This window comes from Phoca vitulina, unplaced genomic scaffold (assembly GCF_004348235.1).
Source record: "Phoca vitulina isolate PV1807 unplaced genomic scaffold, GSC_HSeal_1.0 scaffold81, whole genome shotgun sequence".
Classification (NCBI taxonomy): domain Eukaryota; kingdom Metazoa; phylum Chordata; class Mammalia; order Carnivora; family Phocidae; genus Phoca; species Phoca vitulina.
In genome coordinates, this window is record NW_022589784.1 from 3,446,355 (window position 1) to 3,472,654 (window position 26,300).

Below are 26,300 nucleotides of genomic sequence, written 5' to 3' on the forward strand. Positions count from 1 at the left end.
CGCACGCCGTTCGGTCCATGCCTTACACGGGGAGAAGCGAGCTCCTCCCTTCTGGTTCCCTTTTTGGGAACAGTTGAAGTCTCCCAGAGGAGAACGGCACCGCAGAAACGTTCAATAAATATTTATTATAGTTAAAACACGGTGCCCACATCCCCCAGCCCACTCCCCCCACCACCACCCAGGTGAGAATTTGTAAATGCCACATCCAATTCTGGCCACCCTGCGCGCCAGGAAGTCGTCGGGGCCCACTTTGCAGTTTCCGGAGAGCGGCCGATGACGTCACTCTCCTCTGCCCCCCTGGAAACGGTGGGGGGCGTCCCCAAGGTCCGGGTCCTCGGGCCCAGCCACCCAGTCACTCTGCTCCTTGCGGCTTGTCCTCGGGCGCCTGCGTCCCTCTCTGGTTCCACATGTGGTTGTTGAGGCCCAGCTGCACCATCTGGGCGTGGTGGATGATGAGGGGCTGCAGCCCGGGGCTCTGAGGGGGCGCCGGGCCGGCCTGCGGGAAGGCGGGGGGCGGCGGGAAGGCGGCCGCGGGCGAGCCGGCCAGCCACGGAGGCTCAGGGGGCGGCTGATGGCCCGGCCAGGAGGGAAAGGGCGGGGGGGCGCCCAGAGGCCCCGGGCCCCCGGGGGGCACCTGAGTCCCAAACGGCATGTGGCTCCCGAAGGCCGCCCGGAGCGTCTCCATCTGCGCCTGCCAGGACAAGCAGCTCTGGACGTAGGCCGAGTAGGCGGCGTTCAGTGCAGCTACCTGCCGCTGCTCGCCCTCCAGGCGCCGGCGCTGCTCTTGCAGGGCCCGCACGTCCTGTTCCTTCCTCCAGTGGGCCTTGCGGGCTCGTAGCGTCTGCGGCTTGAAGGTGTTGGCCACCCTCCTGGCGAAGATCCGCGAGTGCTCGTCCAGCCACACCAGGCCGATGAGCAGGCTGGACGTGTGGGGGCTGAGCTGGGCCTGGGAGCTCTCCAGGGGCAGGAAGGGGATCACGCAGTCTTGCCACCCGGGCCGCGTGAGGCTGCTCATCAGCGAATGGCCCGCCTGGTGCTGGCCCAGGTGGCAGTCGAAGTTGGGGGTGAGCAGCAGGATGGCGAAGGCCGAGTGTTCGATGGCGTCTTGCAGGCAGCGCAGCTCGCCCCGCCCGGGCACCTGGAAATCCTCACAGAAGGTGGCCCCATCAGGGACCCCCAGGGCCTCGAGCCTCTCCCGGACCCGCAGGGCAATGTGTTCATCCGCCGCAACGTGCAGGATCACAAAGTTATAGAATTTCTGCTCTGACTCCAACTCGGGAGAAGCGGGGCTCGGGCTGGAGGAGGCCAGGCCAGTGGAAGAAGAGGTCGATGATGAAGGGCAGGGAGGGGACGTCCTTAGGGCTGAGGGCGCAGGTGGGCATGAGCTGGCCACCTGGGAAGCGGTATCTTCTACAGGAAGTGGGAGTGGGGGCTGGTCCTTGTCAGGGCAAGTGTTTCTGGAGGGCAAGGAGAGAGATTTGGGGGCTGCCAATGCTTCTGTGCACTCCACCGGGTAGGAGGTGCTGATTTCCAGAGCTTTGGGGGAGTCGGGCTGGCCAGAGCTTGCATCTGGGACCAGCTCAGTAAGCCTAGGGGCTGAGCTGTTTGGTAGTATCCGGGAGCTGGCAGTCTCCCCCGATGAGGGGCTGGCAGTCTCCCCCAATGGGGGACCTGCAGCCTCCCGCGATGGGGGACCGGCAGCCTCCTCCGATGAGGGGCTGGCAGTCTCCCCCGATGGGGGACCGGCAGCCTCCCCCAATGGGGGGCTGGCACTCTCCCCGGATGAGGGGCTAACCACCTCTCCTGATGAGGGGCTGACAGTCTCCCCCAGTGGGGGGCTGGCAGTCTCCATCGACGGGGGGCTGACAGTCTCTTCCGAGGGTGGCCAGCTCACCTCCTCCGGCTCCTGGCAGCCCATGGGGGCAGGCTCGGGCGCCGGGCTGGCCTGGGGCTCGTCACACAGCTTGCTGGACCTGTGGTAGCTGCGGCGATGGCTGGAAAAGGGCATGGTGGGCGACTGGCTGATTTCCAGATTGCTGGCCAGGGAGGCGGGGCTGCCGGTGGATCTCAGGGAACGCCCTCTGCTCCAGCCCGAAAGGTGCTCGATGGGCTGGGGAAGGCTGCGGGTGCCCGAGGGTGACACTGAGGATGGTGGCAGGCAGCCCAGATCAGAGTGAAGGGGCTGGAAGCTCCCTGGGTCCCCGATGATACCCCACCCACAGCGGTCCTGGGCCTCTCCCTGGAGCTCTGCGAGCCGGTGGTCATCCCTGGAGCTGAACATATGGAGGGCAGCCTGGTAGGCCATGTCCCGCAGAGTGGCCGGGCACAGCTTCTCCTCAGCGAGCAGGTGGAATACCCGGGCAACTGCCCAGGACAAGTCTGGGGGCTCCTCTGGGGCCTCGGCGCTGTCCATGCCGGCCCACTGGCGGGCCACAAGCCGGGCCACCGCATCCGCCTTCAGCGCTTCCAGGGAGATCCTGGCCTCGGTCTCCTGACCCAGCTTCAGGAGCACCATGGCGTGCAGGAGGTCCGCCCCCCGGCAGCCTGGGCGCAGGGTCTTCAGCTTGTGCTTAAGATGCAAGAGCTTGTCCTGGCCTGCAGCACCTAGAATGTCAAAGGCGCTGGAGAGCGACAGGCCCGTGCAGGCCATGGGCATAGGTGAGTGCGGCCGTGGGCAGCAGAAGCACTGGGTGGTGGAGGCATGTTCCACACCACCTGCCTTCCTTCATGCTCGGAGTCCCCTACGTGCTCACCATACCGAGTCTCATGGGGGACACTGCAGTAGACCTGTGAAGCAAGAGAGACACAGTAAGGGGATAGCTCTGGGAGGTGGCCCAGACACCCCCATCTGCCCGCTTTCCGGTGCCATCACCACCTATCAGGGTGACCTTGGGAAAGATGTGTCACCTCCCCCTGCCTCCATTTCCTCCTCTGCAAGATGAGGGCAGCCAACACTTGCCTGATGTCGCCCAAGAGGTAGACCCTACTATTTTTCCCGTTTGCATGTGAAAAAAATCATGCCAGAAAAGGGAAGTCACTTGCCCAAAGTCACACAGCCAGTGGGTGACAGAGCTGGGATCTGAACCCATGAAATCTGGCTCCAGAGGCTGAGTGCCCAACCACAGAACTATACCGCCTATTGGGAATAATAATAAGCTCACTTGTGGGATTGTTTCAGGGAATTGTGCTGCCTTCACATAGGGAAAGTTCTGAGCCTGATGACCAGAAGTCAGTAGGTAGAGGGAACATCCTGGACTCCTGGCAACTCCGGCCCCGGTTGAGCCTTCAGATGAGGCAGCTGCCGGCCAACAGCTTAACCGCGACCTCGAGAGAGCTTCCAAGCCAGAGCCACCCAGCTCATCTTCCTCCAGATTCCTGACACCGAGGAACTGTATGAGGTGATACATGTTTGTGGTTTTTAAACCACGACGTCCTGGGGTCATTTACACGGCACAGCTAGCTGCTGCAGGTAGTGATGTTCGCATGAGGAACTAACCATTGCTGAGAGCCAGCTCCAGGCCTGATGGTGCTGCCAAGCCATTTGGAGACTATTCCTTGCTCTCCATGTCTCAACAAATGCCAAGCTGGTTCCTACCTCGGGCTCCTTGCAAGTGCTGTTCCCTCTGCTTGGAGTGCTCCTTCCTCAGACCTTTGCCTGAGGGACGCTAGTCTCATCATTCAGCTCTCAGGCACAATGGCATCATCTCTGCAGCCCTGCACGACCCCGCTGTCCTTCCCAGTCTGTCTCTCCCACGTCACCTTGTTCCCCCCAGCATGTCACTGGGTGAACTTTTCTTGTGTGTTAGACTTTTTGCATTTGCTGTCTGCCTCCTGGCCACCTGGCACCCGTGGATGGGGCTGAGCCTCTCCTAACCCTGCTGGGCTGCTGAACCACAGAGCGGGGACCTAACCTTGTGGAATGAATGAATGAAGCTAGAACTCATATCCTCCCAATGCTGTGGATGAAAAAAACAGGCACAGGAAAAGGCCTTTCGGGGCGCCTGGGTGGCTCAGTCGGTTAAGCGTCTGCCTTCAGCTCAGGTCATGATCCCAGGGTCCTGGGATTGAGCCCCGTGTCAGGCTCCCTGCTCAGCGGGGAGCCTGCTTCTCCCTCTCTTTCTGTCCTTGCTCTTGTGCTCTCTCTCTCGCTCACTCTGTCCCTCAAATAAACAAATAAAATCTTTAAAAAAAAGGCTTTTCACAAGGGCACACAACAGGATGCTAGGGAGAGTATTCCAAATCCCATAACTGAGGTCACCCGGTGCTCAAAGCACATCATATTCAGACTTAGAAAAACAAAAACAAAAACAAAAACACAAACCACCATTTCAGATCCATTCCAGGAGACTGAGAACACTTTATATGCCCTTCAGCTGGGCTGGGACTCCTGTCTGGTCCACCCTAGTGCCCACAATGACACCCCAGAGCCTAGAGCAGTGCTTCTCAACCAAGAACACCTCTGACCACCAACCACCCCCACCCTTGGCAATGTCTGGGGACATCGATGGTTGTCACGACCGCAAGGAAAGGTGTGCCTGGCATCAAGTAGATGGGGCCAAGGATACTGCTCACTCCCCCTCCCCTGAGCAGTACCTAGGACAGCACCCCGACAGAGAATGATCCAGCCCCAAATATTGCTCAGTGCTGACATTGAGGATCCTGGTCTAGAGCAAAAGCTGACTCATGGATCACAGACCATGAATCACAGACCTCAGTGCAAAAATGATTCAGGATTTTTTTTTTAAAAAATCCATTTTGAGTAGATGTGAGCCACTGGGGCACCAGGGCCAAGGTCAAAGATTCCAGGAAGGTCAGATGCAAGCCAGAGAGAGCATGGGGAGAGCCAGCACTGGGAGCAGAAGTGCAAGGGGGACAGGACTGAGCTGACCCCAGGAGCAGGGCAGAAGAGAAGTGGCCAAGAAGGAGCAGAGGGGGTGGCACTTGGGGGAAGGATGTAGAGAGGCAAGTGGCTGTCTGGCTGTTTCAGAAATAGAAGTGGCCCGAGATGCTGACATGAGGACTTGGTGGGGGGTGAAATGGCACAGACCCCCCCCCACCACCACCACCACCAAATGCAGCTGACTTCCTCCTGTGGAGGACAGACAACCAACAAATGAGTGACATTCACAGCACAGCAGCTGGGAATAAATGTTACGGAGAAACACGAGGAGGGAAGGAGGGTCATGAACCCCAAGAGTCAGGGGTGGGGGTGTTCACAGTTTTAAACAACGTGGTTCAAGAAGGCCTTGATGACAAGAGAGATTTCAACAGGACATACAAATGTGACCCAGAGGGACATCTGAGGGAAGAGAGTTCCAGGCAGAGGGAACAGCATGAGCAAAGGCCCTGGGGCAGGACCAGCCCAGAGTGATGGAGGAGCAGCGAGGATGCCCGCTTGGCTGAGTGAGTGAGGGGAGAGAGGGAGGAGGGGAGGGCAGGGAGGGGACCCGGTGGGTCCTGCAGGGCTGTGTGGGCCATTGGGGGAGGACTTGGGCTTTCACACGGAGGGAGGTGGGACCTGAACATTTTGAACCACCTTAGACCTGTCTAAATGTGGTGGCTGTGACTTATGTGTATTGCCCTGAGGAAAAACAACTCCACGGGACCACATCAGCTAATACTTCAAGAGAAGCCAGAAATGCAGAGTTTCAGGAAACTGCTAAATTTGCCAAGTTGGCAATCAATGCAAATAACTTTTTTTTTTTTAAGATTTTGTTTATTTTTCAACAGAGAGGGAGACAGCGAGAGAGGGAACACAAGCAGGGGGAGTGGGAGAGGGAGAAGCAGGCTTCCCGCTGAGCAGGGAGCCCGATGTAGGACTCAATCCCAGGACCCTGGGATCATGACCTGAGCTGAAGGCAGACGCTTAACGACTGAGCCACCCAGGTGCCCAATGCAAATAACTTTTTAAAAAAGATTTATTTATTTATTTGAGAGAGAAAGAGAGAGCGCCTGAGCAGGGTGAGGGGCAGAGGGAAAGGAGAGAGAACCTGAAGCAGACTCCACACTGAGTGCAGAGCCCCACGCGGGGCTTGATCTCACAACCCTGAGATCACAACCTGAGCCGAAACCAAGAGTCAGACGGTCAATCAACTGTACCACCTAGGTGCCCCTCAAATATTTTTAAGAGACCTTGTGAGCTTAAAAAAAAAAGAAGAAAAAAGAGGTGGGCCAGGGGCGCCTGGGTGGCTCAGCCGTTAAGCGTCTGCCTTCAGCTCAGGTCATGATCTCAGGGTCCTGGGATCGAGCCCCGCATCGGGCTCCCTGCTCAGTGGGAAGCCTGCTTCTCCCTCTCCCACTCCCCCTGCTTGTGTTCTGTCTTTCGCTGTGTCTCTCTCTCTGTCAAATAAAAAAATCTTTAAAAAAAAAAAAAAAAGGTGGGCCAATATGCAATCTGTGGAGTAAAAACTCCAAACATATTTGTTACGTGATAAGTAATGAAGTGTGTAAGAAGGAGGAAGGGAAACATTCATTCAAGGAGCAATTTTCCAGCATCTGTCAAGTACTGGGGACCACTGAACATACCAGGACGGAGAAAGAAAACAGAAACAGACTCTTTCCTCTTAGAGCTAACAGTCCAGTGGGCATGATATTTATATATAATATGTATATATAATATATACATAATAGGGCAGTAACGTGGGCATGCGTATTTATAATATATAACCTAGTGGATCCCCTTAATTGAGGACTTACTCTAGGCCACTGGTCTTCTTGCTGTTCTTCAAACTCGCCAGGCACGGTCCTACCTCAGGACCTTTGTACTGGGTGTTCCCACTGCCTGCAACACTTTTGCCAGGTAAACCCACAACTCACTCCCTATCCTCCTGCAGGTTTTTTTTTTTTTTTTTTTAATCAAGATTGGCTTGATGATGGGGCACCCGGCTGGCTCTATTAACAGAGCATGCGACTCTTGATCTCCGGGTCATGAGTTCAAGCCCCATGTTGGGTGTAGATATTAGTTAAAATAAATAAATAAATAAACCACAACTGCACATAACTGCCTAGAACAGAGACCAATGACACTCAGGACACTGTGCATAACTGCCTTGGACAGAGGTCACTGGGCTGTTTTCGTATTTTTTGGCACGCAGCAGTGCATGGCCACTGTCCGTTACTGAGGGGTCGCAGCAGTAACCGTGTCGCCCTCAGTGCTGAAAATATTCACTTCCTGGACCTTTACGGGAAACAGGCTTGATTTTTTCCCCACTCGAAGGGGCAAGCTTGACTAAGATGACACAGCAAGTGACAGTTATTTGGCATCCATGTACGTAACCACACAACCCAAAGCCTCTCTCTCAAGCCCATATAATTACTGTGAAGCATAACGGGCTGTTACTGGCTGAACTGTGTCCCCCTGAAGAATTCACAGTTGGAGCCCTAACCCCCGGGACCTCAGAATGTGACGTGCATTTGGGAATAGAGTCTTTACAGGGGTGCTGAAGTTAAAATGATATCGTTAGGGTGGATCCTAATCCAGAGTGACTGGTGTCCTTGCAAGAAGAGGAGGGGAGGACACAGACATGCACAGAGTCATGACCCGTGAGGACACAGTATCCACACGCCCAGGAGAGACACCTTGGAAGGAACCAAACCTGCCCACGGCTTGATCTCAGACTGCCAGCCTCCTGAGCCCTGAGAAAATACATTTCTGGTGTGTAAGCCGTCCCGTCTGCATTTTAAGGCAGCGACATGTGGCTACTGAGCATTAAAAATGTAGCCACTCCTCCTAAGGAGAAACCGAATTTTAAACTGGGTTCATTTTTAATTAATTGAAATTGAAATTGATAAGCCGAGGCAGCATCGACTATTCTCTCCCTGTTAAACACAGTCTTGTTCTAGAAGGGCCTGATTTCGCTTTGAAACTGATGAAAATACAGCGTGGTAAAATACACACCAGATTTTGAAGAATTAGCACACACACACACACACACAGAAAGATAGGTAAGATACCTCATTAGTAATGTTTTATATCGGTTACACGTTGGCTCTATTGCGATAGATAAAATGTATTGAGAGAATGAATTTGACTTGTTTCACTTTTTCCTTTTGTTAATATAGCTGCTAGGAAGTGTAAAATGGCATAAGCACCGCACTTTATGTTTCTGTTGGGCAGCAAAGAGTTTAGACGTTGGCACCACGACCTGGTAAGGTTGGGATCATCAGCATCTTTGACACAGGAAGTAGCCTAGGGTCACAGAGCTCCTAAGCAGCACGGCTACCTGGGGACCGGGACACAGGCTAATGCAGGACACACTTAAAGGTGCAAGTGAGCAATAAGACTCAGAGACGGCGTATAGCTCCTCCTAGCTATGATGTGAGCTCCCCATCGGCTGTGTAAGGGGATAAACACGACATTCAAGATCGACTCCTGCACAACCGTCAAGTCTTTCTGAAATTAGCAAGATCGCTACTTGGAATATGGTCTGATATCCCCCTTCAACAGCAACGAGTCCCAGATCAACCGTTCTTTCCACTTCCCGAGGACTCCTGGGAGCAGCTGTGTATACAACTTAAAAGGAGAAAAACTCTGATGTGTTGGCATGTGCCCTCCAAATTTTAACAGATAAAAGGCACAGCGGATAAAATGTGCAGAAGCGTAGCACCTGGGAGAGGGCGGGGGGGGGGGGGCGCTGGACGCCACGTACTGTTTCGTGCTGCGTTCGCTTCGAAAATTCATCAAGTTCGACTTTGGATTTGTGTCCTATTCTGAATTCAGGTTATACGTCAATAAATTAAAAGGAAAAAAGTTCAGGGCGCCTGGGTGACTCAGTCGGTTGGAAGTCTGCCTTCAGCTTAGGTCATGATCCCGGGGATCGGGGATCGATCCTGGCATCGGGCTCTCTGCTCAGCGGGGAGTCTGCTTCTCCCTCTCCCTCTGCCCCTCCCACCCCCAGCTCATACTCTCTTTTGCTCTCTCAGATAAATAAATAAAGTCTTTTAAAAAAATAAAAGGAAAAAAATTCTAAAAGAGTTCTCCAACTCCACCACCCGCAACAATGTAGTCAGCGAGAACATAGCAGTGGCTGTCCTTGTCTGAGGGCCAACGTCCCCCTCATCCATGTGATACCCCCATGAAATGAGTCACCTCCAGGGCAAGAGAGAGCAGTTGGTAGGCAAAAAATGCCCTTGGGGTTCCAATCTCAGCTCCACCACTCCCAAGCTAGAAGGGCAGGCCATGTGCACACGGGTGCCTCAGTGTTCTCATCTCTGAAATGGGTGCAATGAGAAGCCCTATCTGCTAGCGTCAGCATGGATTGAAGAGGCTCACACACATACAACCGTTGGAGGGGTGCCTGGCACCCCATGGGTGCTCTGTGGGCATGACTCCTGCCCCCTTCCAGCAGCCACCAGACTTGGAGGCCCCCCAGGGAAGGCTCAGGCTGTGAGCCAGCCTCAGAAGCAGCAAGACAGGACCAACCCCGCCTGCATTCCTGGAAAATATCGGAAGCCACACAACCGTTCTCCACCTCCCCACCGACCTGCCTGAGCCCTGACCGTGGCAGCACCAGCTTTGCCCGACTCCCAGGACCAGCCCCCCAGCGTGTTCCCCATCCACCCTGCCCTGCCCAGCTCCCACCCCTACCTGCCACAAACCCGGCTCTCATTCTGCCCCACCCTCCACGGCCTCCAGGGCAGAGTCCACCGCGCAGCCCACAGCGTGGACACCTTGTGACAAAAGTACCAACAGGAGTGGGGGCCTCGCTCTGCCACCTGCCCTCTTGTGGAGCCCACTTATGTCAGTTTCCTCAGAACCGGGAAGTGGCCCTCCCCATGAGCAGGAGCTCAGTATAACAACATAATAATGCATAAGAATAAATAAATAAAACTTGGCAGAACTTATTTTTTTCTCTTCCTCTTCTTAAAACATTTTTAACCACATCTGGCTCATGCCCATTCCCTCCTCTCCTCCTCTTCCACAGTCTCCAATGTCTCTCCATGCATCGGGCAAATATTCGTTGAGCACCTACTATGTGCTAATAAGACCTGTTGTAGGTGCTGTTGTAGCCCAAGATGCACAGATCCCCTGCCCTCGCAGAGCTCATAGTCCAGTTGGGGAAAACCGATAATAGATGAGAGACTGATCCACTGCAGAGAATGAGAAATTTATGAAGAAAATGAAACAGGGTGTGGTAGTGAGGAACCGGGGAAAGTCTACTGAGGAGCTAGGGAGGCCTCTGGGAGGAAGCGAATGGGAGCTGAAACCTGAAGGAGGGATGAGAGTGATTCAGGTGAAGATCTGGGGGAAGAAAGTTTCAGGCAGAAGGAATAGCACGTGCAAAGGTCCTGGGGTAGGACAGAGGCTGGCATGTGGGAGGAACAATGAGGAGGCCCGTGTGGCTGCAGCAAAGTGAGCGAAGGGGAGAGAGGGACAGGGGGGCAGGTCGTGCGGTGGGCCTTGGGGCCAGCGGGGAGGTGGGGGCCCTGGAGGGCTGTGGGCAGAGGAGGGCGGGGCCTGACTCAGGGGCTCAGGAGCGCCCGCTGGCGGCTGCTTCAGGGAGGACAGACTTGGGAGCAGGGGCAGGAGCCTGGGACCTGGACCCGCTCAGGCAAGCAATGACAGGGGCTGGACCCGGTGGGGATCTCAAGGAAGGTGGGGAATAGTTGGATCTGTGGATAATTTGGACAAAGGGAGAGGATCAGGAGGAGGCAAGGAGGGCACCTTGGCTTTGGTCCCAAATGCTTGATTCAGAAAATGTGGAAAAGCTGGCTTGTGATTAGGAGGGAGAAATCAGAGGTGTCTCAGACATGACTCATTTGATGGGTCCTCCCTGTAGATCCCTGTCCCCTCCCTGCCCTCACCTCCTCCCAGTCCCCCTTGCTCCCTCCCATCCAACCACACTGCTCCTTAAATACACCACACTTGATCCTGCCTCAGGGCCTTTGCATTGACTGTTCCCTCAGCCTAGGGCACCCTTCCCCAGGTGCCTGGCTCCTTTGCCTCCTTTAGGTCTCAGCTCAAATATCACTTCCTCATCAAGGTCAACCTTGGCCACCCTGCCTAAAACTGAGGCCCATTCCTGCACACTCCTTGCTTTATTTTTCTCCTTCCAACTTCTCCTTACCTGACACTATAGGTTTCCCAACTTACTTTGTTGAGAATGCATCGCTTCCCACCTGAGTCCGCACCGCTAAAACAGGGACATTCATTTATCTTGTTCACAGCTACATTAATGCCTGCCACACAGGTGGCGCTTAATAAATACTGTCTGACAGGATCAATCAGTGAATGGACAGAACAGCACCTGGCGCACAGTAAGCGCTCCGTAAATGTTTCCTGCTGAATCCTCTCCTCAGCGAGACAAAAAGTCTAATCTGCTCCCACCAGGACTGGCACAGCCTCGAGGCCCCATTCAGTCCTTTTGGCTGATTAAGAAATGTTACAAGACATGGAAGGCAAAACAGAGCCAAACTGTCCCTGAAAAATATGCAGGAGACCAAAGGGACATTTGTTCACTACGTGTTTACTGAGCACCTACTATGCAGTGGGCACCGGATGAAGCACATGGCAACCCTGGAAGTTAGGACTATTTTGTGCACATCAGAAGGGGAGGCACAGAGAGGTATAGCCACTTGCCCTGGGTCACACAGGTGGAAAGTAAGGGGGCAGGGATTTAAACCAGGCAGCCTGGCTCCAGGGCCCCCGCTCTTATTCACCAAGTACCGACTCTGTGGGGCCCCTTCCGGTGCCTGGATCTGAGGAATCCTCAAGCCAGGCCAACCGAGAAGCTGCCGGATATCCACTCTCTTCATCAGGCACACATCACGGTGACCATTCACGGGTTTTGCTTATTGTCTTGACTGAGGACCCTGTGGGGGCACTACTCTGCCCCTGGTTCTTCATAAATGTTTGCTGAAGGATGAATGCGTGCCCCTATTCAGAGGAGGAAACAGGGGCCCAGGCAGGAGCCCCCTGAACCCACCTGCCCGCCCCCACAGGCCGGAACCCACACCCTGACCTCCAGCTTGCCTGGGCGTCACAGCAGAGCCCCCTCCCCAACCTCCTACTTCAGCCACAGGGAGAGGGAAGAAATGGGAGGGGTGCCCTGAGGATCTCCAGGTCTGAGTGGTGACGGCAGAGGCTCCTAGGCGGGTAGCAACCAACCCCAAGCCCCACCAGAAGGGGTGGAGGTGTAGGGCCTGGAGATTCTCGGATCTCCGCTGATGGGGGCCCGAGCCCAGGGAAGCACGCTCCTGCCGCGGGAGGGGGGTCCCGGGAGCCCCTGGGAAAAGTGGATTCGGGACCCAGAAGGGGCTGGGGGGAGGGGCGGCGCAGGCGGGGCAGGAAGAACTGGGTGCTGGGACAGAAGAAATGAGAAACGTGTGTGTGTGTGTGCGTGCGTGTGTGTGTGTGTGTCTGGGAAGAAATCAGAAACGTGTGTGTGTGTGTGTGTGTGTGTAATGGGGGGGCGGGGGGTACTGGAGAGGAATCCGGAGGGTCGGGGAGAGGTACCGGATGTTAGGGAGAAATCCGGGATGTCGGGGAGGAATTCTGAGTGTGGGGAAGAATCTGGGGAGTTGGAGGGAAATCGGTGGCGTTCGGAAAGAACTAGGGTGTTGGGGAGGGACCTAGGAGGGTGGGAAGGAATCGGGAGGGTGGGGTGGCCTTCGAGGTGTCGGGAAGGAATTCGGTGTGTTGGGGAGAGATCTGGGGTGTTGGGGAGCAATACGGCGAGGAGGGTGAGGAGGAATCTGGGTCGGGGAGGACCAGGGCCACCCGGGAGGGCAGCTGAGCGCTGAGGGGGGCACCGAACAAGGGGCGCGAGGGCACCATGAGCGGGGGGGTGGGGGGAGCAGCTGGTCGCGAACCCTAGGGAGGAGCCGCAGCCTCCCCAGCCCAACCCAGCCGGCGCTGGTCCCCTCGCCACCTACCGGGGGTCCCGCTCCATCGATCGTCGGCGCGGGGGCTGGAGGCCGGGAGGCCTGGCGACGGTGCCCGCGGGTGGCGGGGCGCGGAGGGCGCGCGGGCGGCTCCACCCCCGGCCTCCGCCCGCCCCTTCCGCGTCCCGCGGGGAGCGAGGCAGGAAGGTGAGGTCACACTTTCCTCGCGGGACAGGGAAAGTCCCCGAGGCGCCCCGCAGCGCCCCCCTGCGCCCCCCTAGGGCTGCCATCTTCGGCGACTTTGGGCACATCCCGCGCGGGCGCTGGGGATCACGAGAGGGACAGAGCCTTGCCCTCGGGGCGCCCGCAGTCTAGGGAGAGAGTAACTACAATTTAAAAATTAGATCATCTCAACTAGTGATAATGCTCTCCCCGGAATAGAACGGGGGATAGGGTAATATTGGGGGAGGGCTACCCGAAATCGCCACCCTGGGGGGGTTTGGGGATCCCCAGGTGCCTGGAAGAGGGGCAGCTGAGATGGCATATCTTGATGCTGCAAACATAACATTTAAGAATTCATAAGGGACCCTAACCTTTTGGGGGTCCTGAACCCAGTGCACACATGTCCATTGGTCATAGTTAAGATGTGGGACCACCATACTTTTAGGGACCCACGAAAATGTTTTCATTTCTTTTCAAATCAGAAAGAAAATAATGAATATGGTTCATCCTGGATTATATTAGTCTTTATACCAACATGGTTGTAAATATAATTTTTATTCGTTTATTTATTTTAATGGACAAGGGCTTATGAAAGTCGTAATGCCTTTGACGGGATTTCTTTTTCAGTTTGGAGAAGCTCAGAGCGTCTTCTCAAAATACCATTTGTAGATGCGTAAAACAAAATACAAGAAGTTACAAGGAAGTCTTCCTTATGTTGAAATACATCTATTAAAATATTTTTCCAAAATGACTTAGTGGGGCGCCTGGGTGGCTCAGTTGGTTAAGCAACTGCCTTCGGCTCAGGTCATGATCCTGGAGTCTCAGGATCGAGTCCCGCATCGGGATCCCTGCTCAGCGGGGAGTCTGCTTCTCTCTCTGATCCTCCGCCCTCTCATGTGCTCTCTCTCTCATTCTCTCTCTCAAACAAATAGATAAAATCTTAAAAAAACAAAAACAAAAACGACTTAGTGATCCATTATCACTGATAAACACAATGTGGTCCATCCATATGTGGGAATATCATTCAGCCTTCAAAAAGAAGGAAATCAGTATCTGCTACAACATGGATGGATCCTGAGGACGTCATGCTCAGTGAAATAAGGCAGACACAAAAGGACAAATCCTGATAGAAAAAGGAAGTAGATGGTGGGAGCCAGGGGCCGGGGGAGGGGTGGGGAGTTAGTGCTGAATGGGGACAGAGGTTCAGTTTGGGAAGACGGAAAGTTCTGGAGACGGAGGGTGGGGGTGGCTGCACGACAGTGTGAGTGTGCCTGATGACGTGGAGCTGTGCACTTAGAGATGGTTAAAGTGGTAAGTTTCATGTTAAGTATATCTTACCACAAATTTAAAAATTGTGTTTAACACATGCAAGATAATCACTTTAAAATCCTTTTTTTTTCTTTTTTTAAAGATTTTTATTTATTTATTAGACAGAAAGAGACACAGTGAGAGAGGGAACATGAGCAGGGGGAGTGGGAGAGGGAGAAGCAAGCTTCCCATGGATCCCCAATGTGGGGCTCGATCCCGGGACCCTGGGATCATGACCTGAGCTGAAGGCAGATGCTTAACGACTGAGCCACCCAGGCGCCCCTAAAATCCTTTTGAAATAGAGCTACACTGAAACAAACAAGGCTTCGGGCTACGCCTTTATATTTCCCACCACCTTAACTGACAAGATCTAATAACCACAGGTGTCTGCCGTATTTCGAGTTGTTTGCAGCAAAGCAATCTAATATGAAAATATCTATGGGTTTCTACTGGGGACAAAGTCATAAGTCCTGCTGGTGCCTTCATTCATAATTGAGGAAATGGCAAGTATCGGTCAGTGAAAATAAAGACGTGATTTTTTCCCCCCATTACTTCATGGATCCCATCATCAGGTTCCCATGAGGTCCATGGACCCCAGGCTGAAGTTCGTGTAAAGAGTCATGAGAGGAGGATCAAATGGAAATTAGATTAATGCTAATTCCTCCCCACCTAGTGTGCCTTACTTAGTGTGTGTCTCTGGTGGGAGAGAAATTTTATTGAGTACCTACTGTGTGCCAGGCACGCCTAGGCTCTGGGGATCCATTGGGGAGGAAGAAAGAAGTGGTCCCTACCTTTGGGGCCTCTGCAGCTAGGGAGGGAGAAGGCATTAAGCCCATCTTCCCATGCCTCTTGGGTCCCCCGCCCTTGTCCCACCATCTCCAACTTTTGGAGTTTCATTAGGTACTTGTCCCCACGCCAAACACATCTTGGTGGTCATCTGATCCATGTTTTAAAATAGCCCTCCCAGGGGGATTGGAATGTGCCCATTTTATAGGTGAGAATACTGAGGCTCAGAGAAGGTAACGTGGAGGGGGCATCCAGGCTTCCGGGGGAAACCCTGAGCTGCAGATGAGTAAATCTGACTGCCTGTGATGGTCTCACTAAGCATGGCTGTATTACAACTTACTGAGTCCCCAGTCATTGGACACGCTGCTTGCTTCCACTATTCCCGGGGGAACAGGCATCACTACCTCCTAAGGTGGTGGTTGTGAACACCGCACAGGGAAGGTCTGAGTGCTGGGTTCAAATCCTCACTCTGACACTTTATAGCTGTGAGGTGGGGCTGAGGGTGAGCCCGCTGAATCGTGCCTCAGTTTCCCTACCTTGTAACCTGGAGATGCTAACAGCACTGTCTCGAGGGGTCGATGATAGGCTTAGGTGACTTAGCGGACAGCGTTTCTCTAGAATGGCTGTGGAGAAGGGGAACTTCTCAGACTTCTCCTCAGACGTGGAGAATATACATTCTCACTTTTACTAAATACTGACCGACTGTTCTCCAAATTAGCACTCCCTGGTTACACTCCACTGGAAGTGAACAAAAGGGCTCATTTCCCCCATCACCTCCGCATGTTACTTTCTCTTTCTTAATTTGTATTGAAGGATAAATCATAGACCCTAAAGAGTGTAAATCTTAACCGGACAGCTCAGCGGACTTTCGCATCCATATATACTCCCTGTAGCCAACATGCAGATTGAGACACGTATACGTCATTTCCAGCCCCTGGAATGCCCTGAGCCCCGTGGGCAACTCTCTTCTGATTTTTCTCACCACAGCTGAGCCTGTGTTTTGAAATCTCACGGACATGGATTCAGGGTATGGGTTCTCTTGGGTCTGGTTTCTTTTTTTCTTTCTTTTTTTTTTTTTTAAAGATTTTATTTATTTATTTGACAGAGAGAGACACAGAGAGAGAGGGAACACAAGCAAGGGGAGTGGGAGAGGGAGAAGCAGGCTCCCGGCAGAGCAGGGAGCCCGATGCGGGGCTCGATCCCAGGGTCCTGGGATCATGACCTGAGCCGAAGGCAGACGCTTAACGACTGAGCCACCCAGGCGCCCCGGGTCTGGTTTCTTTTGCTCAATATGGCGCCTGTGAGTTTCACCCATGATGTTGCTCTGGACCTTAAAAAAATGAAACAGCCAGTTATTTTACCAGCAAAATGAGCTAATTCAGGAATAACAGAGGGATTGCGATTTGGGATGGCAAGACATGGCAAATCATAGCCAAGTCCAGAGAACAAAGGGGAGGAGGAAGCTGGGAGGGACTGCTTTGAAGGAAAGTCCATTGGAGGAGAGGATGACTTCTCATTGAGTTGTGGTGGTTCCTCATTGGCTGAGTGGTGGTGGTTCCCCATTGGTTGAGTGGTGGTGGTTCCTCATTGGCTGGCTGGGCTGTTGCTGGGCAGGAGAAAACCTTGCTCCTGCTGGGGTAGTAAAGTAGGCTTGTTCCTGCCGGAAGTTCCTGTGTGGGAGCTCCCCCTTTCTGGGTTTTCTGACTCCATTCTAAATGAGGTTTCTCTTTATTAATTTTCTTTTTTTTAAGGTGTTTTTTTTTTTAAAGATTTTATTTATTTATTCATAAGAGACAGAGAAAGGCAGAGGGAGAAGCAGGCTCCCCGTTGAGCAGGGAGCCCGATGCGGGACTCGATCCCAGGACCCTGAGATCATGACCTGAGCTGAAGGCAGATGCTCAACCATCTGAGCCACCCAGGCGCCCTTTAAGGTTTTTCTTTTTAAATAAGTATTTCTTGATTTTTAAAAAGATATTTTAGTTATTTAAAGTGGACTGCACACCCAGTGTGGGGCTTGAACTCATGACCCTGAGAGCAAGAGACCCCAGCTCCACTGACAGCCAGCTGGGCACCTCTTTATTAGTTTTCATATTGTGAATATTAGTAATTTATTCATGTTCTTTGCTGCATAATATTCCACCATGTGAGTCTCTCCCAGTTTTTTCATCTGCTCTCTTTTGGATACAAACTTGGGTTTGGGGGCTATTAAGAATAAAGTGGCCATGACCATTTGAGGTCCTCTGTGTGGACATCTGGTCACATTGAGCTTGGGTATAAACTCAGGAACACTGAGAGCTAGAACAGGGGAGGTGCCCAGGTTATAAAGGTTTGTAAAGATTTGTAAACCTTTGTCCAAACCCAGAGGCCCTGGGAGAAGGTGACAGCATCCGGCTTTGCTGATGAGAAAGCATAGAGGGTCATTTCAGTTCTCTAGTGGGGCTGGAGGGAGACCCCAAATCTCCCTTCTCACGCCTGTGTCTTGGTTGGGGACAGACATTGTACTGGTCTATCCCATTGCTCCAGCACCAAGCATTTGCTTCCCTGCCCCCCAAAACCACCACTGTTACCCTCTGCTGGAGATGTGCCCACACCCTTAGCCCTAGTAACATAAGCGTGACTTCATGATGTTTAGTTACTGCAGCGAAACACATTGCAGCTTTTAAGCACTGGGAGAAATATTCTTGTCTAAGCAGTAAGACGTGACAGGAAGGTCTCAAGAAGGGGCTGCCAAGCTTTCCGTGTAAAGGGTCGGGTAGTAAATATTTTAGGCTTTGGGGGCACAGAAGGTCTCTGTTGCATATTTTTGTTTGCTTTAACACCCTTTAAAAATGTAAACTTTTGTGAGGCACCTGGCTGGCTCAGTGGGTAGAGCATGGGACTCTTGATCTTGTGGCTACGAGTTCAAGCCCTCTGTTGGGGGTAGAGCTTACCAAGATAAAGAAAGAAAAATGTAAACTGCTCTGAGCTCATGGGCCATGCCAACACACAAGCGAATGAACAGCCCTTTGGGTGGCATGTGAGGATTTGCACTTTTGGTCTAAATCATTTTGCTCAGTGACTGCACGTAGACAGTAGTCATTACTAAGTTTGAGAGGCAGGTTTTCTGGTGTATCTAATTTTGATTTTGTAATTGCATCTTCTTTTTCTCATATTGCCCCGAAATGTTGAATCTTTTTTTTAAATTGAGATATACTTGGCAGAGAGCACAGTATTCATTTTAGGTGTAGAACATAATGATTTGATAGGTGTATATGTTGCAAAATGATCACCCCCAATAAGTCTAGTTAATGTCTGTCATAGCTACAATTGTTTTTCTTGTGGTGAGAAATGTTCAGATCTACTCTCTTAGCAACTTTTAAGTTTACAGTACAGTGTTGATTACGGTCACCACACTGCTGTTACATCCCCGGGACTGATCTCTAACTGGGGGTCTGTACCTTTAGATCCCCCCTCACCCATTTCTCCCACCTTCCACCCACAATGTTTAATCTTCAGATCCAGCAAAAGGGGATACAGCCAATTCTTTTAACCATCCACTTTATACATGTCCAAACATGCATGAGGCATTAAGAGCAGTGAGCGTGGGGGTCTCGAGAGGGAAAGGGACTGTGCCAAGCCCTTTCTATCCACCAGGCAGAGAAGAGGCTTTTCACACCCACTCTACTGAGTTTCAGAGAGGTGACCTGGCCAAGTCCCATGGAAAGGGGTAGAGCTGAAATTTTCCCCTGGGGCTGGTTTCAGAGCCTACGTCCTTATATGCTGCTCTCTAATCTCTCCAAGCCAGGCTGGGCTCTTTCCGAATGTGTTTTCTGGACAAGTTGCTGGAGTGAGCGAAGCAGGTGAGAGGAGCATTTAAGGGTTCACTTCAGAGGGTCCAGCTCCTAATGGGGAGACCAAGGAGAGTGCAAATCTGCTCAGAGACCTCCCAACTTCCAGAAAAAAGCCAAGGTCAAGATCAAGGTGTGCAGGAGACCCATCTTGCCTTCTCCTGTACCTGCCATCCCTTCCTTGGCCCTCCCCATTGGCAATCTGGCCACCCACACCCCCCCACACACAATTTGACAAACCAAGAGCTCAGACAAAAGAGAAGACTCTCCCACCTCCCACCCCACCCTTTATTTTAGAGGGGATCTCCCAGGGCCATCGACATATTTTTTTTTTTTTACATAAAGAAAAGGAGTCTTTCGTCTGTCAGAATGGGAACAGACACAAAGGAATAGAATGGATGCTACTTGTGACAAGGGATGGTCCCCTAATGACATCATGATGACTTTATGAGAGAATGGGGGAGAACGTGTTTAAACCCACAAAGTTAGTGCTGACTTGTCATGAATCAAGAGCTAATCAGTACACCCCATTTGCGGAGGGAGCCATGGAGGATTGAAGAGGGGCAGCCCGCCCTCCTCCAGCAAGTCTGGGTGCACGCAGGAAGACAAGAGCCCAGACCAGCCTGTCAGACCCTTACTGGCCAGGAGACTTTGAGGAAACGATCTGATGTTCCCTGCCTCAGTTTTCCCATCCACAATATCGGAAGCTCAGTGCACCCAGCCCAGAGGGTTGAGATGAGGCTGACGCTAACATGGGCCGGAAGCTCAAAGCAGCGCCCGGCTCCCGGTAACACCCAATGCTAGCTTGGTGTTGTTAGGTGCAAAAAGAGACTTGCTCCCTGACGATGAGTGGGGCCGTATAGGGAAACTCGGGGATTCATTTAAGCAAAAACACAGAAAAAGAAGTGTTTGGGGTGAAGCCAGCTGACTTTGTGGTTCTCACCAGGGGGCCATGTCTGAGGACACCCGTGGTGGTCACGACTTGGGGGAGGGGGAGTGCCTTTGACATCAAGTGTGGGGGGGCTAGGGATGCTGCCCGACACCCAGATGCCCAGGGCGGCTCCCAGAGAGCGACTCGGCCCTGATGTCAGAAGTACTGAGGGGGAGACCCTAAGAGAACCTAAGTACCAGGTTTTTCAAATGCGCAGTCCTACACGATCTTTGCTCCAGATCTACGTGGAAGCTGGTCTGGGATGATGACGCTGAGGGCTAGAGAGGCCGAGGCCCACCCAGGGTCACTCATCAGCGGACCAGGGAGCTGGCCGGTGCCCCCACGCCCCAACCCCAAGCTGGAGCACGGGACGCCGGCCCCTGGGAACGTGCAACAGACAGAAGGAGCAGGACTTTGCCGTCATGGACACACCGAGGGAGGCAAGCCCCCGCCTGGCACTGTGCTCCTGTCCCTTCAGCCGTAAAGTGGGGACACCTAACCCACAGAGCAGAGGCGATTAAGAGGGTTGGCGTGTGATGCGAGTGGGACAGCCCTGGGCCAGAGTGGGCACAACAAGAGGATTCGGTTTCAGTGTTTTCTAAGGAGATGTGAGCACAGCAGTGGGAATACGGCCAGTCACAGAAGGGGACAGAAATTCGGCAATCTCCCAGCTGGGGTCTGTCCAGGGACAACCTGGAGTTCCCTGTGCCTGGGATGAGTACCCCAGAGCTGCTCTAACGAAGGAACGCAGACTCAGAGGCTGAAAACACCACAAACCTATCACCTCCCAGTTCTGGAGGTCAGAAGTCTGCAACGAGTCTTATGGGGCTAAGATCAAGGTGTTGGCAGGGCTGGATCCTTCTGGATGTTCAGGGTTGGGGGATCCTGTTTCCCTGCTTTCTCCGGCTTCTCCAGGCTCGGGGTCCCTTCATCCATCTTCAAGGTGAAGAGAACATCCACCCATCTCAAATTCTAACCTCTGCCTCTGTCCTCACACCCTCTCCGACCGACCCTCCAGCCTCCCGCTCATAAGGAACCTCGTGATGACGTTAGGGCCCACACGGATCCATCAGGACCACCCCGAACCCATCTCCAGATCTCTCACTGAATCCCAACTGCACAGTTCCCTTTGCCACGTAAGGGACTATATTCATAGATCCTGGGGATCGGGACGGGGACATCTTTGGGGGGAGCTTGCCACACCATTCCCTGGTCGGGGAAAAGCAGCAGGCCTTCTGCTCCTGCCAGATTCCTCGGACACGGCACAGGGGGCAAGACTCGTTGGGGGGAGATGAAGGACCCTCACACCCTGCTCTTCTCCTGTCCGATAACTTCAAGCCCCACTCCAGGTCTGGCCCTGTCCTGTTCACATCCTTGTGAGCAGAGCAAGGAAAGGGCCAAGGCGGCCATAGAGGGACCCCGCGTTGCTCAGTTCCTGGGGGGGGGGGAGCGCGCACACGCACACACACACACATGTGCGCACACAGCCCACACTTAGCTGCAGGTAAAATTTATTAAGCAACACAGAAGCCTCAGGCACCTCAGGCCCGCTCTGCTCCAGAACGGGCCTCAGCAGCTCTGCAGCCACCCCACCCCCAGGACGCCCACTTCGGAGGCCAGAAATCCCAAGTCTGTTAGCTAAAGGCTAATACCCAGGGGCCCTGATGCAGAAAAGGAGGCGGGGATATAAGAAATCTGTCCCTGGTTTTTAAGAAAAAAGAAATTGGAGAACATTTATTTTCTGGAAACCTCCCCCTAATGACTGAGGAGGTGAGGCTCAGGACGCACTTCCTCTGAGCGCGCAGCGGGGGAGGGACTGGTCAATTTTCAGCTTCCCGAGGTGGCAGCTAAGATAAGCTGGGGGCATGGGGAGGGACGCATGTTCCAAGTGAGGCGAGGGGGTGAGGGGGTCCAGTGCTCGGGCCAGCCCCTCCGGGAGAGACAGTCCCTCGCGCCTCCTCCTACCCGTCCTATTTCTTCTCTTCCGGGGCTTTCTCAACGACTCCCGGGGCGAAGGGTCCCACCAACCACATGATGGGCGTGTTCTGGGCCACGTACTCAACCGTGTGGTCAAGGGCCTCTCGGGCCTTGGCCACCTGCTCTCGGCTCTGCATCAGGATCGTGCTGGACAGGTCCTGGAAGGAATGGATGCCAGAAAAGGTGGCTTGGAGGTCCTCCACCTGGTGGCGAGCGTGCTGCACCTGGTCCTTCACGTGGCTGGGCAGCCCCTGGATGCTGGAGCCCAGCGAGGCGCAGGTGCTCTGCAGCTGCTGGACGATGTCCCGGAACATGGTGAGCGTCTGGGTCTCCACCTGCTGAGAAGGGGCGGACGATCAGGACCGTGCGCTTTGGGGGCAGCTGGATCCCAAGCTGGGGGGGGGGGGCGGGGCGGCAGAAAACGGGGCTTCTCCCGCCAACCTTCTGGAAAACCTCTCTCTAGGAGAGCCCATCCAGGACGGTGGTTTGGGACACCAGCTCTTGAGTTTTGAACCACGTGACCGATGTACCAAAATGAAAAAGAGGCAGAGACATTTCTCCAAAGGAGACAAGCAGCTGGCCAACAAGCACATGCAGAGAGATTGGACTTCACTAGTCGTCACAGAAACGCAGCGCAGCCCCACGAGGAGGCGCCCACTGGGGCGAGCAGGATCAAGACGACAGGAGTGGCAAGTGTTGATACGTTGCTGATGGTACAGCCACTTCGGAAGACAGCCTGGTGGTCCCCCCAACTGTCCAAATACAGAGTTGCCATACGACCAGCAACTCTACTCCTAGGAATCCACCCAAGAGAAATGGAAACGCACGTCCATACAAGGCTGGTTCACAAGGCATAGCAAACGGGAGGCCAAGTGGAGACAGCCCGTATGTCCACACCTTGTAAACGGGTAAATACACATGACCCACCAACACGCGGGTGCGTCCCTCGGCCACGAGCAGGAGCGAGGCGCCCACACGTGCTGCCCCGGGGACGGACGCCGAGCCCACGACACTCAGGGAGGGAACCAGACAAAGAAGGCCACACGGGGTGTGAGTCCACGTGGGTGACACGTCCAGAACAGGCTCATCCACGGACAGGAAGGGGGCTCGTGGGGACCGGGGGCTGGGGAGGACGAGGGAGTGACTGCTGATGGGGACAAGATCTCCTTTTGGGTTGGTGGGAATGTTCTAAACGGATCGTGGTGATGGTCTCACAACCCTGTGAATACACTAAAAACCATGGAATTGTATGGATGGGTGACTTGTATAGTACGTGAATTATAGCCCAATAAAACATTTTTTTTTTTTTTTTAAGTACAAGATACTGCATTTTATATCTCCAGTTTTATTTAAAAAAAAAAAGGTCTGGAGGAACTTGCCAGGCAGAAGCCGTACGTGGTAGGAGAGACCGCAGTGTAATAAATCAGGACCTTAACTTCCTTCCCCAGGGGAAGAGGGCAGGCTGGGCGGCAGGACTTGGCCCTGAACCCATGACAGAGAGCTCTGGAGTTGAACGTGGCAGGGAGGTGCCGACCAGAGTCAACATCGGCATCATCTGGTCACAGCGCTCAGCACTGGGGGGAAGGGAGACGGTTTTAGGTGGTTTGGGTCTGAATGCTAACAGGTTTGGATTTAGAGATACTGGTCCTATCTATATAAATACCAATTGTATACTACTATGTGTATTTGACGTAGCAACCCAATTTTTTTATATAGGAGTATAACACAGATCAGAAAATTCACCCGTTTAAGTGTGCAATTCCATAGTTTTTAGTGTATTCACAAGGTTGTGCAACCACTACCTTTATCTCCAGAACATTCCATCACTCCCCACAAAGAAACCTCACCCCCATTAAGCAGTCAATCCTGCATTAAGCAGTTGATCCGTTCATCCATCAAGGGACACCTGGACCATCTCCTCCACTTTTGGCGACTGTGAGTCCTGCTGCTGGGAACACGGCGTGCGGGTTTGGCTCACTTCGCCCCAAGAGCCCTGCAAGTCTTCATCCCGTTGACAGATGGGGAAACCAAGGCCCAAGGAAGTTAAGCTGAGAAGCTATAGTGCTAGGTCAGTCCTGAGACCGAGGGACGTTCATAATGGGCATGGAAGTCACGTAAGGTACTGACTCAAGGAAAGTCTCTGTGAGCGACGGTGGAAGCAGTGAGTCTGAGCATGGCAGGAGAGGCCGATGCATGGCACAAATGGGAGGGACCAGAGGACATTAGTGAGAAGCTGTCACCAGGAGCGAAGCAGGGGAGTATGGAGAGCTCATGACACCGAGATAGGGGAGAAGATAAGTGAGACATGGCTTAGAATTTTAGTAGGTTGAGAGGCGTCGCTATCAAGTGTCCCACAGTTTAGAAGCAACACCCACACCCAAGAGAGAAAATCCAGGCGGGCTTCCTGGAGGAGGTGCTGTTGTGTCCTAAAGGCAGGGAATGGGAGGAGAGGCTGGGGAAAGTATTCCCGGTAGGTAGGTCCATCCGGCAGAGGCATGGAGAGGGAAGTCAGGGCCCTAAGTATCCCACGGGTCCCCCAACCTGGTACCTCTGGTTTGGCCGGGTTCTCCTCTGTGCCCTGGAGCTGCTTCTGGTTCCAGTTGAGCCACATCTGGTGTAGTTTCTCCTGGCCCTCCACCAGCTTCTGATCGACTCCTTGCTTGACGGTTTCCATCTGGAATAGGAGAGCAAGGACAGAGAGAGTGACACAGGAGAGAGGCTGCCTCCAGCACCTGACCAAGGTCAGCAGAGCCCTGCTCACATCCCAGGAGAGGCCCACAAAGTCCTCCTTTTATCCAAGATGAGATGGTCCGCGAAAGCAAGGAAGATAGGAGGGATGCTGTTCTCACACAGGCTTTCCACCACTATGGTTTCATCACCAACATGCGCATGCACCATCTGTTATGTGCAAAGGAAGTGGCCAAAATTCTCCGCAGCTCCTCCCATTTTGTCTGGTTCTCCTTGTGACTGGGCCCAGGCCACAAGACTGGCTTTGGCCAATGCAATGTAAGCAGGAGGAACGTGAGCAGGGTCGTAAAAAGTGCTCCAATGGAATGTTATTCAGCCTTAAAAAAGAAGGGACCCTGACACCTGCCATGATGTGGAGGGACCCCGAGGACACTGTGCTCAGTGAGAGGAGCCGAACACCGAAGGACACATCCTGCAGGACCCCACTCCCAGGAGGTCCCCAGAGGGAATCCCGTCTACAGAGACAGAGAGGAGAGGGTGGGAGCCAGGGCTGGGGCAGGGGGTGGGGAGTCTGTGCTTCATGGGGACAGAGTCTCCGAGTGGGGAGATGGAAAGTTCTGGAGACGGAGGGTGGGGGTCGTTGCACGACAGTGTGAATGTGCTTAACTGAGCTGTGCACTGAAGATGGTTACAATGGTGAATTTCATGTCGTATGTAGTTTACCCCAATCAAAAATTTAAAAAGAGAGACAGGGGGCGCCTGGGTGGCTCAGGCGTTAAGCGTCTGCCTTCGGCTCAGGTCATGATCCCGGGGTCCTGGGATCGAGCCCCACATCGGGCTCCCTGCTCCGCGGGAAGCCTGCTTCTCCCTCTCCCACTCCCCCTGCTTGCGTTCCCTCTCTCGCTGTCTCTCTGTCAAATAAAAAGAGGAGAGAGCACTGCGTGGAGGAAGCTAAGCAAAGAGGAAGATGAAAGGAATTCAGCTCTTTAGAGAAGAGACAAGAGAACGTTGGTGGGGAGGGGCAGGATGTGACTGCAGACAGGCAGGCGGACCTTTCTGGGGTGATGGCATTGTTCCACTTCTTGATTGGGGTGCTGTTGATGTTTGTAAAACTCCTCAAACCATATACTTAAAAACAGGTGATTTTTGTAGTCCCCGAATTACACCTCCATAAAGCTGACTTTAAACAAAACCACCCCAAGACACTGCTCACGCTTTGCAGGTCATGCTCGAGCTGCACGTCGGTCCCTCAGACGACGGCCGGGAGAGCCTCCGCGGGCCAGCTCACCTGTCGTGGGCTGAATTATGTCCCCCAGATTCCTCTGCTGGAGCCCTGACCCCCAGGACCTCAGGATCTGCCTGTGGTGGCATATCCGGTCTTTATAAAGATGCAATGAAGTTACAGTGAGGTCACTGCGGTGGCCCTACTCCAATGTGACGCGCGCAGAGGGACGCCCCGTGAGGACGTGGGGAGAAGACAGCCTTCTGCACGTCCAGGAGAGAAGCCCCCCAGGAGGACCCGGCCCTGCGGACACCCTGATCGCAGACCTCCCGCCTGCAGACCTGGCAGACAGCCTCTGTCGTTGAAGCCCGCTGGTCGGGGGTCCTCGTAAGGGCAGCCCAGCCGTCCGGGACCGGGGCCCCGCCGGCGGGCTCGGGCAGAGGTGCACGGGGGAGAGGGGCCACTGGGCTGGGGAGGGGCGGGGCCGCTGGGCCGGGGAGGGCGGGGCCGCTGGGCC

At 53.7% G+C, this 26,300-nt stretch overlaps 2 protein-coding genes across 4 annotated transcripts in view; both read right to left on the bottom strand.

Annotated features, from left to right (window-relative positions):
- Positions 1-145: 145 nt before the first annotated feature.
- Positions 146-12,944, bottom strand: TICAM1 (toll like receptor adaptor molecule 1). Its single transcript, XM_032394437.1, has 3 exons — positions 12,874-12,944; positions 1,857-2,787; positions 146-1,622 (listed from the first exon to the last, which is right to left on the bottom strand). Exons 2-3 carry the CDS (start codon positions 2,654-2,656, stop codon positions 353-355), a joined length of 2,070 nt encoding a protein of 689 aa, XP_032250328.1. The 5' UTR covers positions 2,657-2,787; positions 12,874-12,944; the 3' UTR covers positions 146-352.
- An 8,436-nt stretch (positions 12,945-21,380) lies between these two features.
- Positions 21,381-26,300, bottom strand: part of PLIN3 (perilipin 3) — a 22,398-nt gene continuing 17,478 nt past the window's right edge. For 2 of the 3 annotated variants that reach the window (XM_032394443.1, XM_032394441.1), the window contains exons 7-8: positions 24,422-24,547; positions 21,381-22,211 (exon numbers count right to left, since the gene is read on the bottom strand). In XM_032394443.1, the coding sequence (XP_032250334.1) occupies positions 21,867-22,211; positions 24,422-24,547 (471 nt within the window). In that variant the 3' untranslated portion in view covers positions 21,381-21,866. The remainder of the gene's footprint in view (positions 22,212-24,421; positions 24,548-26,300) is intronic. The other variant, XM_032394442.1, reaches the window with a different exon arrangement.

What these genes read in the sequence shown, in the direction of transcription:
- TICAM1 (XM_032394437.1), bottom strand. Translation starts at nt 2,656, where the DNA reads ATGCCCATGGCCTGCACGGGCCTGTCGCTCTCCAGCGCCTTTGACATT. An exon ending in GAAGAGACTGTCAGCCCCCC is followed by an intron (nt 1,623 to 1,856) that starts GTCGATGGAGAC and finishes GGAGACTGCCAG; the next exon opens with CTCCCGGATACTACCAAACA.